At 36.6% G+C, this 20,066-nt stretch overlaps 1 protein-coding gene across 2 annotated transcripts in view; it reads right to left on the bottom strand.

Moving 5' to 3' along the window:
* Positions 1-1,191: 1,191 nt before the first annotated feature.
* Positions 1,192-20,066, bottom strand: part of LYPLAL1 (lysophospholipase like 1) — a 38,105-nt gene continuing 19,230 nt past the window's right edge. For both annotated transcript variants that reach the window (XM_075530458.1, XM_075530459.1), the window contains exons 3-5: positions 12,009-12,178; positions 1,809-1,924; positions 1,192-1,438 (exon numbers count right to left, since the gene is read on the bottom strand). In XM_075530458.1, coding sequence (XP_075386573.1) covers positions 1,202-1,438; positions 1,809-1,924; positions 12,009-12,178 — 523 coding nt within the window. In that variant the 3' untranslated portion in view covers positions 1,192-1,201. The remainder of the gene's footprint in view (positions 1,439-1,808; positions 1,925-12,008; positions 12,179-20,066) is intronic.

The following is a 20,066-nucleotide window of genomic DNA, read 5'->3' as shown; positions in this document are numbered from 1 at the left end:
TGATGCCACTGGGTGCACTAAGAGCAAATTGTTCGATGTTCACCTAATCTGAAAAAATGTGTACTACAAAAGCTCAGCCTAGTGGAGTTTCCTGATTTTGGGGGGGGGGTACTCCCCTCATAGACTTGCTGGTAGAAGTTTTGGTTTGGCATAGTTTATGTAGGTATGACCGATTACTCAATCTTCATTTCCCTTCTCCTGAGGTTAGGGTCTTATAATGAGTTTTCCTTTTTCTCTTTTTCTTTGACCAACAATCCCTACTCAAAAGGGAGCTCATTAGTCTAAATGCTCAGGTATCTTCTGGAGGCCTCATCAAGGACATTTTAATCACTGGGAAAATCCCAACACCTTAGAAGTTCCCTGTCAGGAGTGAAGGACAAAGAACAAATTGTTTGAGTAAAGTTAAATTCTTTACGTCATTGCTAACAAAGAGGAGAGAGCTGAAAATAGGGGACCTTGGGTCTAGTCTTAGCTCTTTAGGCTCTCAGAGATCTCTAGCTATTCCATTCCTAGTATCTAGGACTTATTATAATACTTAGGTGATTTCATCAAGCTTCTGTGATGGTCGAATGACTAAATGAAAAACCACTTTATAAACTGAATATTACAATATCCAATTAGTAATACTTTACCTAAAACAACATAAACATGAATACACCAGTATTAACATGTACTCAGAACTATATCAGTACTAATAAAGACAATTTAATGGAAGTAGTCAATAAGGTAAAATTATACTAGGCCTTCATGTTTCCTTATTTTTTATTTTTCTTTAAAAGGCTACATTTTTCAAAGTATTCTTGCCAAAGAGCTGAATAGAAAATTTCAATGGGTAGCTCGAGAAGACAGAGACAAATGTTATAATTAAATATGCATAGAATTGGAAGGCCAAAAGTAAGAAAAAGGTATTCTTAAATACATTATTTCTTAAAGTTAAAATACTTTTGAGAATTTCTCAAATTATTAAAATATATGAAAACTAAAATTATACAAATTAGAAAAATGATGGTTGTTTCAACTAATATTTACCATAAGTAAGATCATACTACTTTATCTGTTGTCTAACCCTTTCAATAATTAATACAGAAGCCATTATTACAGGTTCTTAATATTTAATGATCATGTCTGAAACTATAATTTGGCAGTAATGATCACATTTCAGAAAAGCATTACAAAGATATTAACAAATCATTTTTGGTATTCATTTTATTTTCCCCGTATCTCCTGGTAGCTTGTTGAGAATCCATGACTTCAGTTTCTCCAGCTCAGTTTTGCTTAGCTCATGGTAAACACCTGGGAAACTATGAAACTTCGAATTTACTCCGAGAGACCGTAACACTGAATTTGTCTTTTCCCCCCAAGAGTGAAGAACCAGCTCATCAGCTGTTCCATGACACTGGAATAATTCAGGAAGCACACCATCCGCTTTCTGAAGTGCCTAGGCAAAAGAATATAAACATAGTGAAGTTTAGAAAATCATTTTTAGAAAATCATTCTGGGAACACAGAAAAAGGGCACATATATTCCAATGATCAAAGTTCCAATAACCAAGGAGAAAAATAGGCAGTCACTGTAATCAATCACATTTTTGATGTGTGATATTTATTTATCCTCCTTCCCCCTTTGAGACTTCCTTAACACTATTCTTCATACAAAACATTTCTGAGCCTTAACGACCAGCTGGAAGTAATCAATATGACTCATTTGACCATGAATCCTCAGGGATGATTTGTGTATCTTTTGCTTTTGCTTAATTATGAATTTTGTTTTTAGTTTCACACTTTCTTCTTCTATTTTTGGGTGCTTACCTGGTAAACAGCAGATGCTTCATTCAGAAAACTAGAAAGAGCAAACACTCCTGCCACATCTGGATGATTCCTATATGCTAAGTGCATTGCCATGCATCCTCCCATAGAAAATCCTCCTGAAAGCAAAGTGTTTAACCGATCAGAAAAAAGAACAAATTGTGTATACAATAATTTAAAGCACTTGTACACCGTGTTAAGTGCTTGGCTACTTAAAAGGCTGCAAGTTCAAACTCACTCACGGGTACCTCACAAGAAAGGTCTGGGGACCTGGACCCCAAAGCTCCCAGTCTTGAGAACTCTACGGAACACATTGTTCCTCTGACACACATAGGGTCAAGGTGAGTCAGGACTGACTCAAAGGCAACTGGTAATGCCTTCTGTCTTCCAACTTGATTTTTAGCATAGCTAGAGGCTCTGAAAACGTGATAGTGCTAAAAACAAATTTAATTTAGGTCTTATAGCAAAGAAAATTACCTGCTATGAGTAAATAAATTTATCCATATTATCACTGGTAAATAAATCTGTGCTGTAAAGGGAGTTAGAACTAACTGAGCAGAGAAATTATGTTTGTCAATTGTTTATCTTAATTAAAAATATGGTCATGGCACAAGGGCACTTTAATGGCCAATGTCCACTTGTGCTTCATTTATACTTACAGAGACCTCATACTGCAGCTACAGTAACATGAGTGTTTGGTGTTTCTTGCCCGGCTGTGAGTTCCTTGAAAAATTGTATTTCTATTATCTTATATATAATAAATGCTTAGTGTTTTTGAATTAGGAGAGGTCAACAAAAGTGAGGTGGGCAATTTAAGATATTTTTAGATTAAAACTTTAGTTTTCAAACTGTTTTACAACAGTATCAATCACAAAAATAAAACACATATGCCTTGTATGTCCTTTCAAAACAGAGTCTGAATAAAAAGGTCATTGATTCAGTTACCAAACTTTTATTATCTTTTCTGTGCCAAACACTGTCCCTGCCATACAGATCAACACAAGGGGCTCCTGTGATGGGGAATTTGGCAGGGGAACAGTTAAGAAGTAGAAAAGGAGGGGCACAGTGTGACATTTAAAATGTGACTATAGGCATAACTTGTTTGATTGTGCTCCACTTTATTAGCAGGTATTATGTTTTCGGCAAATGGATGTTCTGGAGTAACCCTGCACAGAGCGAGTCTGTGGGTGCATTTTTCCAACAGCATGTGTTCACTTCACGTGTCACATTGGAGTAATTCTCATGACATGTCGGACTTTTTCATAATGTTCTGTACAAATGGCATGGCAGAGCAGCTTGACCTTCTCTAACCGTCTCTTGACATCAGCAGTCTCCCAGTGGTTTGGTGGGAGTTACAAACACAGAGGATAGAAGGGCCAAAAGGATGGTTCATTCACTGCACTGCGCTGTTCTGTTGCACACTTAACAGGCCACAGCAGAGTGGAAACATAACTTCCATAAGCACAGGGAAATCAAATAACCTGCATGAGTTGCTTTATTGTGATCTTTGTGTAATTGCAGTGGTCTGGAACTGAACCCACCACCTCTCCCAGGGATGCCCTCAGAATGACTGGGGAAATGGAACTAACACTTCCTTATTTAAACTGTAACAGCCACAAATAGCCAGTGGCAATCATATCAGACAATGCTTTGCATCATTTAAAGCTGCTCCAATGATGAAAAAAAAGGATTCAAATTTGAAAACTGAGCAGAAAGAAAATTTATCATTTATGAAATGATCATGCTGGGGATAAAGTATAAAAATAAGAGGTGAATAATATAATTAAAGATTAGCAAGAAAAAACTCACGTTAAAGATCATTTTAAAAGCATACATAATAACAAAATGTTAAACATAAAGTCCTCCTATCACATTTTTCTAGGCTAGGATGATCTAATCATTGATATGATTTTCGAGTCTGCTGATGGTGCCAGTCAGTTCAATCACAGAAAAATGGAAGCATCTTCCCACAAATGAATGTCAGTACAAACACACACGAAAGCATCCTGAAAACACTGAACCTCAGGTTTAATGTATATAATTTATTTCCATAATTATCAATTCATTGCCATCAAGTTGATGTTGACTCATAGTGACCCTATAGCAGTTTTCAACCTGAGAGCACACCCCTTTGGGGGTCGAATCACCCTTTCACAGGGGTCGCCCGATTCATAACAGTAGTAAAATTACAGTGATGAAGTAGCAACAAAAGTAATTTTATGGTTGGAGGGGAGGGGTGTCACCACAACACGTGGAACTGTATTAAGGGTCGCAGCATTAGGAAGGTTGAGAATCACTGCCCTGTAGTAAAGAAACTTGTAAGGATTTAAATCTTATTAAAATCTAATCAAAGTCTTATGTCAATTTATAATCTGGTGTTGTTTATCTGCAATAATACCTTTAGTACAGGACACTATTATGAAAAAGGACACTGTGCTTCCCCCCAGCTATATAATTAAATTTTCAGTTTCAGCATCTAAACGTAATAAGAAATGAGGCTTCAAAATTTCATGGAACAATTGAATTAAAAGATAATAGATTTTCCTGTCATATTTTAAAGCCCCCACTTTGGGATATTATTCAAGTCAAGAAGTAAATACTAAATAGGAATCTCATTTTAGATAATGATAATATACCCTTGTAATTGATGAAGAGATATTAAAATGCAAAAAAAATAGCATTTCAACTTTCATTACAGATTAATAAACTGAATAGATATGTTAGGAGTAACATCTGGCTTTTACGAACATCATTAAAATACAACAAAAGTGTATATATTCATGTATAAATAAACTATAGTAAAAAACTAAGATAATCTGAAAGTGAAATCCCAAGAAAAGATATAATTAAAATGTATCATCCATTGAAGTGACCGAGTTTTTGTCAAAGACAAAAAGAGGTAAACAATATTTTATCAAAAAAGTTTGGTCAAAAACTTGGTATCTTAAGTTATAGAAATGCATTCTCTCACTGTTCTGTAGGCCAGAAGAACAAAACTGAGGCACCAATAAGGTGCTTTTGGAGGCTCCAAGGAAGAACTCTTTCTTGCTTCCACTGTCTCTAGTACTCCTTGATGCTCCTCAGTTTACAGCTGTGTCATTCTGATTTCCACCTGTCTGTACATGACATTCTTCTCTATCTGTGAGTCCTTTTCTGTCTCTTGTACGGACATTCCCATTAGACCTAAGTCCAACCCGACACCAGAATGGGTAAAACATACCCTTTTCCTCACAACTGGTCAATAGGTAACATCCTGATAAACGGAGAAAATGTTGACGTCAAACATTTCACCTTCGCTGGGTCCACAGTGAATGCTCATGGAAGCAGCAGTCATGGGATCAAATGATGCATTCCATTGGGCAAATGTGCTGGACAAGTTCTCTTTAAGGATCTTGAAAAGCAAGTGTGTTGCCTTCTAATTGTGTACACTATTTAATGGTTACATAACATTCCATTTTATCAATGGGCCATAATTCCCTTAACCATTACCTTCGTGACAGATGTTTAGGTCATCAATGTAAATTACTGACTATAGTTCAGGAAGCTCGTGAGTGTCCTGACTTAGAAATCTGACATTATGTTCATGGTATCAAATTTTTCTAAATTGTTCAGATATTTTGTTGGGTTCTATACATTCTAGATCAAGTTAAAGATAGATTGTATTGGATATTTTCTCTTAACAAATTATCACCACCTAGTGGCCAAACTAAAAGAGATAAGGTACAAAGTTCTTGATTATGCCAAAGAATTTGGGTACTAGTCCTAACTCTATTATACATTTGTTAATCAACTCTGTATTTTAGTTTCATCATTTTTCACATGAGATGAACAATTCCTATTTTTCTATTTTAAAGTTCATAAAATATTACATATGAAAACAACTTATATAAGTCATAATAGTATCAGAAACCCATAAAGGCAGTTCTACCCTGCCTTACAGGGTTGCTGAGAATCAGAATTGACTGAATGGCAGTGAGTTTTCAGTAATATAAATAAAAATTTAAATATAAACATTAACTCTCCCCCTAAAAAGGCAAGCTCAATATCATCAAGTCAGTGCCAACTCATAACAACTCCATAGCTACATAAACACTATATTATATAAATATCAATGAAGTATAATTATTAATAGAATTAGCACTAAATGTACTTCCTAAGCACAAAAGTACCAAAGGATATACCAATTTCTACTTTGATTTCTGATGTTAGATAGCATAGTATAAGAAAGAACGTGTCTAAGTTCTTCTTTAAAACAGATAGGGAGAATATAGCTGACCCATGAAATATGCTTATATTATGCACACTGGACAGAGAATAATAACTCAGAAGACAATATAACTAATAATTAATGTTTTTTCAGAATAAGATTTAAATCTGGTTCTGCCAATGACTATATAGCTAACTTTAAGAAAATTAAAAGTGACCAAGATTTTGCATACCCTTCATAGAATCATATTTGGTGTAAATATACCAAAATGAGTAGATAAAATTCAATTATATCTGATATCATAAAAGTGGAGTGAGAATTCATGAATGTCTCAAAGGAACACATTTCATGGAATCTCTATCTCCTTTCAGATATTGGGAAGGAGGGGCAAACATTTGGCTTAGTACTTCTTTATTTTAACATTTTATTAGGGGCTCATAAGACTCTTATCACAATCCATATATATACATACATCAATTGTATAAAGCACATCTGTACATTCTTTGCCCTGATCATACTTCTTATCTTTGCAAAAGTTCACTATTTTTTTCCATTAAGAAAGCATGAATTCCCAAGGCAGAAAACTTAGAAAACAAAGAATTTGGTTTCATAGCTAAATCAGTAGTTGCCCATCTTTTCTTTAAGTATAACCATATTCACCCTCATATTCCCCGTCTTACACATATTACATGTAACAGCTGAGTCTTTGGCCCTTCTCCCTCACTGACTGTACGTGTGTGCAGGAGGTCTCCCAGACTGTGTGCCGTCCGCCTTCACAGGGGAGCTGTGTTAGCTTTCTGAAATGCACACGGAATGCCTTCATTCAGTGGTCCCTATGGGTGGAGGTGGACAACAAACTAGTATGTCCTGGGATGCTCTGGGGTTGCTTTATTTTATAGATGTGTCTCTCCTTGTTTACCAGTTGAATTCTTAATCATTCTTTAGGATTCAGTTTGAAGGTCACCTCTTTTGAGAGGCAGTTTTCTAGAAAGATCTACCTGTTTTCTCTTTACCCTTCACACACATCCAAGCATTTTGTTATTGTTCACAGAACAAACACAGCACTAAAAGTATCACGTTTGCTGGCAAGACCATAGAAAAGTTATTTCTAAAATTGAGTACAACATAATAAAACACAACACATCAAAATGAAACCACAGGTTAAGGCTGGCTCCCATGCACACGTGAATAGTGTTTGTTTACAAAGTGGCATACATAGGCTGCAACTACCCCGGGGATAAGAGTTCCATGACCACATACTGACTGCTATCAGCGATTTCATTATGTTTATATTAGATAAAATAAATAGGGATAATATGATTTTATTTTATCGCATTTTCTACTTAATTTTATAACTTTTCCTATACAATTAATTTTCTAGAACCTCCTAGTCCATTTCTGAAGAGCCATGACAGTGTCATGGGTTATGGGTGGGGCTGCTCACCACACATCAGCAGTTGAACTCAGCAGCACCTGCAAATGGGAACCATGAGGCTTTCTGCGCCCGTGAGGATGAACAGCCGTTAAACCCCACAGGGCAGTTCTACACTGTCCCACAGGTGCTAAGCATAGGAATCGGCTTAACGACAACCTCACCAGGGCAGGGAGCTATCTGGAATGTGCAATGCCTTTGCCCTTTGATTTACCAGTGAACCACTCCTTCGGGAAAGTGGTAAGCTAGCTCTTCAATCCTTTTCAACAACTTGACTCGCTGTGTAAAAGACATTGTACAAAACCATAAAAACTAGTAGAAAATGATTAAGTGGTAACTTCAAAGAATTATTTAGACTTCTACTTAAATAAAAACCTATGAACAGTACCAAAGAGGCAGCTTACCAGGTACAACACGAAGAAGAAAAATTTAAAAAGGATAAGTAGTTGGTAGAAAAGAAACAATGAGCTCTCGCTGAGTCTGCACGTGACCGCACATCAGTCCTGGGTAGTTGTGCTGCCATAGACTTTTTATGGATTTTTAATAAAAAAATTTAAGACTATATTCTTCGAGGATGTAGTAAAATGGGCATTCCAGTATACCAGGTAAAAGAATCAAATGGCAAACTATTTTTTGCAAGAGGAATTTGATAATATGTAACCTAAGAAAGCTCAGTAAGATGGAATGATCATGGACTTTCGAATAAATTAAATCTGAGTTGATTCTGTATTAGCTCTCTAACCTTAAGAAAAACAAGTCTGGGGATCTCCTCCCACTGCCATGGCAGTTCAGGGCCTCATTACTCTCATTACCATACATTAAATAACTGGTTCCCCCATGCCTAGCTCCTCATCCCTTTACTCGACTGTTTTGCATATAAATTTCCCTAAAGCATGGTTTTAATTAATTATTTGACTCAGACATCCTCTAGTGATTCCAGACCAGCAATCTACTGAATAAAGGATAAAGCAGGTCCTCAAAAGAATATTTATTGAGTGTCTAGAATGAGTCTAGATTTTACAAGCATCATCTCCCAATAATTTAGGTATGATCATTCTCACTTTAGAGAGAGCAAATTATTAGTGTGAACAGCTAGGTCATGGCCAGGTAGCAAGGGAGAGGTTTATCTTGGAACCCATTTTTGGGAGCTTATCATCAGGTTCTCCCATCTCTCAGTCTGGCTAGCATAGTCAACAAGGCATTTTTCAGACAACAAGCTTTCTACCAGAGACATGTGATAGCCAAAGAAAACAAAAACAACTAGCACTATTTATTTTGTTTTGTTTTTTACTTATAAAGTACTGTTTCTATTTATTCTTTAGGGCAAGGTCTTTACACTATGATAGTTAACATTTTTTTTAAAATTGTGCATCTCAAATTCCACAGCATTTTATGACGAACTTTCTCTAAAAAGCCAAAGAGCCTATGACCTCTGCGTTGTCTGAATTCTTATGGCATCTTATTACTTAACTCAATAAGTCACTGATCAGGACATACATGTCATTATGAACTTTCTGTTACAGGCATTGGGATGTGTCCAGGAAAATAAAATTATACACAGAAAAACAGGAACTCTCATTCGTTGCTGATGGAAATGAAAATGGTACAGTCATGTTGAAAGGTAGTCTCCTAAGGTCTTACTGATCACACAACAATTGTTCTCATCAGTATTTATGTGGATGAGTTGAAATAGCTACACATGAATGTTCATAGCAATTTTTTCATAGTTATTAAAAATTATAAACAACCAAGATGTTCTTCATTAGGTGAATGGATAAACAAATTGTGGTATACTCATACTGCAGAATATGTTTCAGTGATGAAAAAGGAATGAACAATGAAAGAGATTTAAATGCATAATTAAGTGAATGGAAGTCAAAATGAAAAGCCTACATACTGTATAACCCCAATGACATGCCATACTGGAAGGAAGTGAAGCCACAGAGACAATGAAACTGTCAGGGATTGGAAAGGGGTTTAAGAGAAAGAGGGAAAGATGAATACGTGGGGCACAGGGCACTTTTAGGGTAGTGAGATGATTACCTATCATGTAATGGTGGAACCATGGCAATGGTGCATTCATCAAAGCACAGAAAACTACAGAACCCAGGGAGGGGATCTTGATGTAAGGTCTAGATTTAGTTAATACTAATGCATCAAGATTCATCCCGAAATAACAATGTATGTACCACACTGCAGTACAATGTAAAAGAGAAAACTCTGTGTGGCAAAACTGCTCCAAACAATAACATAGATTAGAAAAAGAAAACACATGATTCATATATTCATTTAATATATAAATAACAGCTTTATTTCAGCTGTTAGTTATACTACTTTAGCATTCACTTTGGGGCTGGCTGACATTCCCATTTGCATTGTAAGTACATCATATGCCCATCTAGGTTGTAATTAGTGAGTGAGATTCTTCTTCCTTTACCTGCTGAGGAGTCCTGGTGTCATAGTGCATTATGTGTTGGGCTGCTAACTGCAAGGTCACCAGTTTGAAACCACCAGTTGCTCCACAGGAAAAAATGAGGCTTCTACTCCCATAAAGAAGGGCGGTTCTGCTGTGTCCTACAGGATCACTATGAGTTGCCATTAACTTGGTTTGCTCTTTGCTTGCATGCTTTCTCAAACATTTAACATATTGTTGGATACACAGTGGGAACGTGAAAAAAAATTACTCAATGGGTGCAGGATAAAGTCTATGATACCGCCACATATTTTATAATCTATAGTTAATAACCTTCTTGGGGACAGCTCAGTCTCTTTGGAACTGTTTCATTATCCCCTAGAGCAGTGGTTCTCCACCTTCCTAATGCCGCGATCCTTTAATACAGTTCCTCATGTGGTGGTGACCCCCCAACCATGAAATTGTTTCCATTGCTACTTCATCACTGTAATTTTGATACTGTTGTGAATCATAATATAACTAACTGATATGCATGATATATTAGGCGACCCCTGTGAAAGGGTGGTTTGACTCCCAAAGGGGTCATGACCCACAGGTTGTACACCATAATACCCACTGTTTTACTGTTTTCCTACACTTTCCCTAGTATGCTCATAATACCCTATGTTGTACTGTTATTATAGTTAAACAGATACCCCAAACATAAACGAGTTAACCAATGACACAGAGAAAAAGAAAAATATAGATAGAGCTAAGTACAGATAGGAAATGGAAGCGTAGAAAAAATGATGTTACTGCGCTGAAGGTCATACTGCTTTTAACTAGCAATAATGGACTTGAAGGCAGGATAGAAAATAAAGGAGTCTATCTGTTATCCCATAGAAATCTCTATCCTAACTCAATGAAAGGTCACTGCTTCAATAAACAAACAAGCAAAACATAAACTCACTGTCATCAAAGTCTAGCTATAGGACAGAGTAGAAGTCCAGTTTATCTATTGAGAAGTAGCTGGTGGTTTTAAACTGCTGACCTTGTGAATGGTAGCCCAATAAAAAAAAACACACAAAAGAAACTTTTTAATTCACCCAAACTCTGTCCATAATTAATTTTTAAAAAATTTAAATTCATAATCTCCTCATTAAAAATAGCTAGTAATAAAAAGTTTAACTACCATGAGAGTCTCCAAATACATTATTCCATTATTACAGTATTACGATAACACATTATTACAAATACAAGGAGAACTGTTAAGGTGTCACGAACAGTTTGCAAGTATAATAGTTCAGAAATGCCCAATATGTAAAGATAATCTGTGCAAGAGCAGTGAATTATTTAATGTGACTCTTCTGGTCGGTCTCTAACTCCCACCACATTCCCTCTCCCAGCACTGGTCTGGTAAGAAGGCGGGGAGATACTGACGGGAGTCACGTGGAGCGAGTGTGAAGAGGAGTCTCGGGGGTGCCATCCTGCTGTGGATAAAATGAGCCCTCTTAAAGCAGGAGACATCTCATTACCAACAAGAGCCCGGAGCGTAGCACGTCCTCCGGACCCCAAATTCCTGCGCAGTGAACCTCCTGGATCCAGATGGCAGCTATAACATAGAAGAGCACAGCAGAACCAGAGCCAGGACATGAACAACATAATGGCTTCCAAACCTCGCGAGCAAGTCAAGCTGGCCGCGTGCTCTTGTGCAAGAGGCTGGCTTGGTGAGTGAGGGGCCGCTGGGCACTTACTCAGCCAGCTGGGTGTGCTGACCTGCGCCGCTTAAGCGGACTGTCTTCGGGTTGAGAGCGATAGCAAAGGGGTGTGCCCTTTGGGGATTAATTAGCTGACTAAACAGAACTTAGTAACATGTCCTGATGAACAACTCTTGAGCATTTCTCACTGGCACTCACTCACAACCTGTAAACTTTATAATAAACCCTTCAATCATGTATTGTGTGTGTGTGAATTCTGTTTAGTCAGTGCAAAGGATAGTAGAGCACAGAGAGGTAAAATAGAGAACATTAATTGAGTCAGCAAAGGAAATCATGAATCCCAGATGATACAATCTTCTGTATCCTGTCTCTCCAGTAAAATCTAAGGAACAGACGACACAAAAGAAAAAACAAAATTATAATGAAGAAAAAATTACCCACATTTAATTCTTACCTACTAGTATCCTGTTTTTATTGATGCCACTTTTTACTTCATCCTCAATCAACTCTGTGAGCATATGACACATTGCATCAATGGAGTCCAGGTGCTCGGGGCAATCATTGGATATTTTAAATCTGTCAAACCACACGTTGGAGAGTCCTCCTTTCAAAGGGGTATATGGCCTGTTAACAAACATTGTTTTAAAAGGAAACAAATAGAGAAAGGTTATAAAACAAGTGTTTTGATTTCTGAGATTAGTGTTTTGAATAATTTTAATATCCTTCAAGTCTTACCTAAATTAAAACCATTGTACGAACAAACAAACACAACAATTAGCCAGTGCGAGTATGCTCTAGATCATGAATATCTGTGCGTCCACAGCAGATCTGTGCTCTACAAGGTTTCCAATGGCTGGATTTTCAGGCCCAGGTCATCAGGCCTTTCTTCTGAGGTGCCACTGTATGGAATCAAATATCTATCCCTTTGGATAATAGCCTAGCACAGTAATAGTTTGTAGCATCAAGGCATGACATTAATGTTCCTCTGCTTGCTTCTATTTGTATTTACTAATGTCAGTTATTAATCTTTACTTATCAATCTTTTAGGATTAATAAATTCTCTAGGAAATCCAACTGACAAAGAAAAACGATGTGTAATTCTGTGCCTGCATACATATGACTCTCTGTGTGGTTCACCTTCAAATTAAAGAATTCATTGGTTAATTTGGTAAGTTTTTCTTTTACATTATTATTTTAGCTTTAATTTCCTTAATCTTTTTTCTTTCAATATGAGATCAATGCTTAAGCATTGTTAACTCCCTAAATAATGTTTGCCCATGCAAAAAAATGTTTTTAAAAAAGCAATGCTTAGTGTGGAAAAAAATGACATTTAAAAAACTCGCATACGGTGCTTAAAATATAAGCATGAAAGGTAAGTTGATAATGTAAGAGTTCTCTGACTACCTTCAAGTAGAACAGCTTTCAAACACAGGTCATTGGTTTGTTTGTTTTTTGAAATCAAGAATTGTAATTCTTTTTCTTCTTCTCAGGAATCTTGAAACGAGAGGGTTTAATGGGATACAGTGATCTCTGGAACCTTTCAACACATCAATATCTCTTACTGTTTGCATTGTTAGTTACAATATGAGAAGTTTTGAACTAGATATGCTGTTGAAACTTATGACTCATAAAATGCTTTATATCTGATGGGAGGCTTTAATACTTAAACCACTCCTTGTCTATATGTTCATGCCTAGTGCTTGAAGATATTCTAGAAGTTTAAATATGTATGCATGCATATATATAGCCACTCTAAATATTTTGTTTTAACCAATTACAATACAGTTAAGGAGTCTTTGTGGGAGAAAGGTGAGGCTGGCTCTTCCTGTAATGATTCAGTCTTGGGAACCCCAAGGGGTAAGTCTACTCTGTCATATGAAGTTGCAATCAACTTGATGGTAGTGTGTGTGTGTGTGTGTGTGTGTGTGTGTGTTAGATTGAACTCTTGTGTTGGCAAAAGAGAAAGAAAGAAAGAGAGGGAGTGAAGGAGGGAGGGAGGGAGAGAGAGAGAGAGAGAGAGAGAGAGAGAGAGAGAGAGAGAGAGAGAGAGAGAGAGAGAGAGAGAGAGAGAGAAATATGAAGAGCAAAGGTTTTCCAAAGACGAGGGAGCATAGTTGATGAAGACACTCCTTCTCATTCGTCAAGCTGTGCTTTCTCCTTCTGTGAGAGTGAAAAGCCGGGCTCCTGCCCTAAGCAAGAGTACATCAGAAAACACACCCGTGCCAAAGGCGCCCATCCTTCATGATTTGAGGAACTATAAACCGATGATGAGTAACTCTTCCCATCGAGAATCACAGGTGCAGGAGTCTTCTTGTTTCATGCATCTGTCGCTCTCTCCTATCTCAGATTTACTTTATACTTTTACCCTCCAAAGTCAATGAAGCATACAATTTACAATCACGTCATAAGAAGAAGGTTTGGGATTGAAAGACTAGTTGGGGTGTCAATGTACTTTCTGGTGGAAACCAAACTGTCTCAAGCAAACCCAAGAAGATAAAAAATTCAATTCTCATTTTCCCCTCCACTTTTCAAAAAGGCCTCCGCGCCTGTGCAGAAGCAGCGCAGTCACTAGAGAACAGCGAATGGGGAAGAGCCAAGCGTAAGGCGGTGAAGGGAATCGGGGAACGATAACATCAGCTTTCTATGTTGACCATACCATTCCAAAATGAATGATACCCACTTTTGGAGGCTGAGAGTCAAGAGAGTTCATTTGGGAAAGTTTCACATAGAAGCTAAAAGAAACCTGAAAATAAGGGTGAACTTACAAGAACTCACATAGGAGACTGAGTAAATAGAATTTATTTAGTAAATAGAATCGTGGCATTAACTCCTCTTTGCAGCATGCTTTCAAAAATGTGAATCTTGATGGCTATTGTCATTTTGTATTTCTCGATCTATTTAAGAAACTTTTCCCAGGACACTTATTTTAAAAATTGAATGCCAGGTTTTCTTGTAAGATTTTCCTTTTCACTTTTTTTACATCACATCTTGCAAATGCAGTAAATCTAATTTTACTCCATACATTTGCTGACATAAAGGCTCAAATTGGTTTTCTTCCATATGAACAACTAATCACGGCTGTACTATTTCCAAACACCTGGAAGCGCCCTTTCCTCGTGAGGATAAGTTTCACAGGTGTCGCCCTTTCCCTAGTCTTTCTCAACATGGCTTCTGGAAAGAGAAGGGATGCCTGAAGCTAAGATGCACACTTTATACAGTGAAGCAATTCACCTCCTACCCATCTAGAACACACAGAATGTTACAAATTCTGTATTATCTTCGGGACAATCAAGAACATAGCCACTCCAAATATTTTCCGTGTTCTCAATTCAGGTAAAGGACTCATTAGAAAGGCCCACTGTGTTCTATTGATCTATTTATATGTTCCTGATTTAATATCATACTGTTCCCATTACCGTGGTTTTAGAGTTGATTTTAAAATTGAGTAAGTTACACCACTTCCATCCCCTAGTCAATCCCCTTAGTCAAATTCTTCAAATGTGTCCTGCTTGGTCTCAGGGATCCATTTTTATTAATCTGCAAAGTTCATATATCATTTTACAAATTTTTTAATAATTGCATTTATGACTCCTTAAATGTGCTTTGGGGATGTTAATTAATATTTTAATATTACCCAAGAATTTTTCACAATTCTATGACCAATTTGAGAGGTGGATAGATTTTTTTCCTACTGTATATACTTTACTTTTTCTTGTGAATTGGGGGAAGCTTTAGAGCAGGCCAGTTTCCTATTCAGCAATCTCTCTACATCTTCTCATTCATTGCAATCCTCTCATTGTACTTGTCTTCCTCCTCTCTGTGTTTACTGTTTGTATTTCTCTTCCTTTCATAAGCATTCAGAATGTTGTCCTTGGGTAGTAAATGCTGCCCTTTTGATCTCAAATGGTTGACTATTCTAATTCGAATACCTCAATAGTTTTATTGTTCCTCCATTATTGGCCTATTTTCTTGAGTGATGGGTTCATTTTATACATAAAAGGTAGTTAAGGACCAGTCTTAGAGATTTCATTAGAAGGGTTGACTGATTTTTGTAGACTAGTTTTTTCAAGGGCAGAGGTTCTCAACCTGGGGGTCACGACCCCTTTGGGGGTTGGATGACCCTTTCACAAGGGTTGCCGGATTCATAACAGTAGCAAAATTACAGTTATGAAGGAGGCAACAAAAATAATTTTAGGGTTGGGAGTCACCACAACATGAACTGTATTAAAGGGTCGGGGCATTAGGAAGGTTGAGAATCACTGCTCTAAGATATGCTGAATATTTACCCTCATCTAGAACTTGTCCTATATACACGGTCAGGTGATGAACTCGTACCAAAAAAACAAACTCAAGTCCATCAATCTCTACTCATAGAAACCTATGTACTATTTCCAAGGCTGTCAATCATTACAGAAGTAGACAGCTTTAGTTTTCCTCTTAAGAGTTGGGTTGACTGCTGGCACAGGGGCGAGTAGTCCAATGCATATAGGACAATGTTTCCAGCACTTTCCTCAACTAATATAAACTCACTCGTTGGTATTGAATTCACACCGACTCATATTGGTCCTATTGGCCAGGGTAACTATTAACAGGATTAGAAAGCCTTGTTTTTCTCCCACAGAGAAACTGGTGGTTTAGAACTGCTGACCTTGCGGTTAGCAGCCCAAGGCATAACTACTATGCCACCAGAGCTCCTTCGGCTGGTGTAGGGAAAGTCAAATCCTGCACCAAGACTCATGGGGCCTAAATGCTTCCTCATTCCCACGTGTCTTCTCTGATCCCAGCTGCTGGTAAGCACAGGAAAGGCCGAGAAACTGGAATCAGAGGGAGCGAAGCCAGAAAGCATTCAAGTGTCTCTCTTCTCAGAATCCCTTCTCAGAATTAACTTTCTTAAAGTATTCTGAAAATGGAAGCATTCATATTAGTATCTGACAAAAATGAAATCCAAGACTGCACTCGAACGGTCACTGAAGTTACAGTAAACTTCTGAATCACAACTGAAGACGTCAGTACACACTTTCAAGTTTGAAATAAAGGCTGGTCTCCTTTTGAATGACTTCTACTGCCCTTTCATTTTATCCTGCTATTTCTCCGTCTGTCTGAGCACTTAAATCTGGGTGATGTCATGGGCTCAAATATGGATCATTCTGGGCATTCCACCATTAATAGAAAAAATGACATTCACTTAACATTATTTTTCCTTGACAATGTCTTAAGTACAGATACATGCTCTTTATTGACAGAAGTCCAATGTAAGTATTTTATCAATATAACAGTTTTTTACTCCCAATCCTCTAAGAAAATTATGTTCAAGAGGCATAATTGATAAAATTTAATTGGACACAGATTAATTGAAATCTATTTGTTTTATCTATATCGCATTGCTTATAAGGAAACATAATTCAGAAAGCATAATTCTCAAATATTGAAATAACATTTTAATAAATAATGTTTAAAATATTTTTTAAACAGCCAAACTGCAATGTTATACCTACTCACCATTTCTCTATTGATCACTTACTTAATTAGCTAGTTTAAAACAGATCTGATTACCATAATAAACAAATATGTTTGGCAAAGGACATCTGTATAGATCCTAAATCAACTAACCAACCAACCAACCAACCAACCAACCAACAAACCATTCATTCACTGGCAAAAATATTAAGCTGAAAGAAAATGTTCATGGTAAAAACAATGAGTTCACATTCACCTAGATACCAAATTCTGCTTTGATCTGTTGTCCCTATGTCATGAAACCCAAAGGTCATTCCTAACATTTAAGACGTACAAATGTACAACCAATTTTCATCTATCTTCATTTCATCCCACGTCCCTTATTATTCACTATGTCCCAGCCACATCTGCCTTCTTTCTCAGGACAGACACACCATCATAGCCTTAGGAGCGTTCCGTTTGCTCCCCTCCTGTGACTGCACGGTGGGCGCTCACTGATCATTTAGGTCTCAGACTAAATGGTACCCCCTTCAAGGGAGACCTCTTTGACCCTCCAGTGTAAAGATGCTTCCCTTGACCCTGTAATATACACACACCTACTATCCCATTGTCCTAATAATTTCATCACTATCCGATTTCACTTTTCATTTCCTTTTTGCTGTCTGCCATTATGTGACTTGCTTTTTAATAATAATATCCCTAGTCTTTAGAACAAAGGCTGAGATGTGGTGGATTTATCACTTAGATTGTGTCCACTATGAATAACAGAATGTCTAAATTATGTTATTTATCTTGAATATTTTTTGACTTTAATTCTGAAAAAAAAAACCTTTTATAATTTCCATTAAGGATTAAGGATTATTTAGTTGCTTTTAAAATGTTTCTGAATAAACACTTTTACATACTAGATGTGCCATCTAAATAATTTATGGAAGGAATAAACTCCCACAAAACTATGTCTTAGTAAAGATCCTACCAGCTCACTTATAGTAAAGTAGGGAGATTTTCTAATATCTTGCTTCAAACAGAAGTTCTAAGTAATGGTGTAAAAAAGGAACCTATTGGCCATTATATCTATATTTTTTTAAAAAAGAAAAGGCATTATTCTGTTTCAGAAAACATGTTTAATAAAAATCACAAATATAGTGATTAAATATGAGAGTAATTAAGAAAACTGCATTACATTTAGCAGATCTGAAGACAAGAAAAACTATATTTTATATATTAGAAATTGCTCATGAAAAATTCTTTAAAAATTCTCGTTGTAAATTCAAAACAAGAAAAAGCTAAATTGTAAACTAGAAAATTTCCAATTGTCTGTGTAGAAATATAATTAAAGTATGCCAGAGAAATAAACATATTTACTGAGTATTTCAATTAGAGTGTACAAATTAATGTAACAGAATATGAAGCAATATCTTCTCCTTAAACAATACAAAAAGAAAATTGTTAGCTTTTACTTAATAAGTTCCTAAATTGATTAGAATTATCTATCAAATATAGTTTAAGAAAAGGAATATTTTATGGCCAAAACTTTAATCAACCTTTAATAAAAACATACTAGTATGTTATAAAAGATAATGAATGAGAAACTTAAGACTACTGCTGTCCTCCAAAATGAAACTTGCTGCCATAGACCCAATCCTGTCCCAAAGCAATGCACTGTGGGTGTCTGAGGCTTTAACTGCTTATAGGAGTAGACAGCCCAGTTTCGCCCACAGAGCTGTGGGGTGGTTTTGAACTGCTGACCATGTGGATTGCAGCCCAACATGTACCTGCTACAATACCAAGGGGTTCCTTGTTCTAATGGTCTATACCTATCACTTAAAAGACAGATTGACTGTTTAAAGGAAAACACAGTTCAAGTACTTATCTATGAGAAACCCAATTTAAATAGTATATTTACAAGGTCAAAGTAAACAAATAAAACCATACCCAAGCAGGCAAAAAAATTCATGGAAAAGGGGAATTAAAAAGATAAGAGTTTTTCTACATATTATCTGAAGCCCCCTTGTTTACCACACAAACATTAATTGAAAGAAAGTAAAAAGGTTTGCATAAATATTATGTAAATATTTAACATAAACCTGATATATACAATATCAAATATTGTTACTTCAAAGTATTACCAGTGATTTAAAAATATCATTCCATTATGATTAAAATAGACACTAATGATGATAAAAACACTAAATTGGTATTGTACCTAACAATAGAACTTAAAGATACATAAACATAAAACTGACTAAGAAAAACATTCCTCAATCTATAATTATAATTAGATATTTTAAAATCTTCCTTCAGTAATTAATGATCTTTAAAAATTAGCTAAAATTGATTAGTGCTACCAATCATCTTCAACTATTTTAATTTTATAGACATGCACACAAATAAAGGAGCCCTAGTGGCTAAGCAAAGGGTTGGTGGTTGGAACCTACCCATCATTCTGTATGGAAAAAAATGGAGCAGTCTTATCCTATGAAGACACAGTGCTGGACACTGTGGGCATTTCGAGTCTGCACTATCAGGTTGCTGTGCGCCAGGACTGACTTGACAGTTATACATAGAGATACATAGAGATACATATGAAACGTTACCACCGTAGACCATATGTTAGGTCATAAAACACGTTTTAACACATACAAAAATATTTTCTCTGATAAGCACAGGCAAAATTAGAAGTCAATAACAATATCATGATCCCAATTCTACCTTACATATCTGGCTGGACCGGAGGATGTACACTGGCACAGATAGGAACTGGAAATACAAGGAATCCAGGACAGATGATCCCTTCAGGACCAGTGGTGAGAGTAGCGATATTGGGTGGGTAGAGGGAGGGTGAGGGAGAAAGGGGTAACAGATGACAAATTCTACATATAAACCTCCTCTCTGGAGGACGGACAGCAGAGAACTGGGTGAGGGAGATATCAGATGGTGTCAGATAGATAAAATAACAATTATTTATAAATTATCAAGGGGGAGGGGGGAGCAGGGAGGGAAGGGGAAAAAATGAGGAGCTGATACCAAGGGCTCAAGTAGAAAGCAGGTGTTT

The sequence above is a fragment of the Tenrec ecaudatus genome, chromosome 1 (genome assembly GCF_050624435.1).
Source record: "Tenrec ecaudatus isolate mTenEca1 chromosome 1, mTenEca1.hap1, whole genome shotgun sequence".
In the NCBI taxonomy this organism is placed as follows: Eukaryota; Metazoa; Chordata; class Mammalia; order Afrosoricida; family Tenrecidae; genus Tenrec; species Tenrec ecaudatus.
The sequence above is the reverse complement of the archived record's forward strand: the minus strand, read 5'-3'. Positions and strand labels throughout refer to the sequence as shown.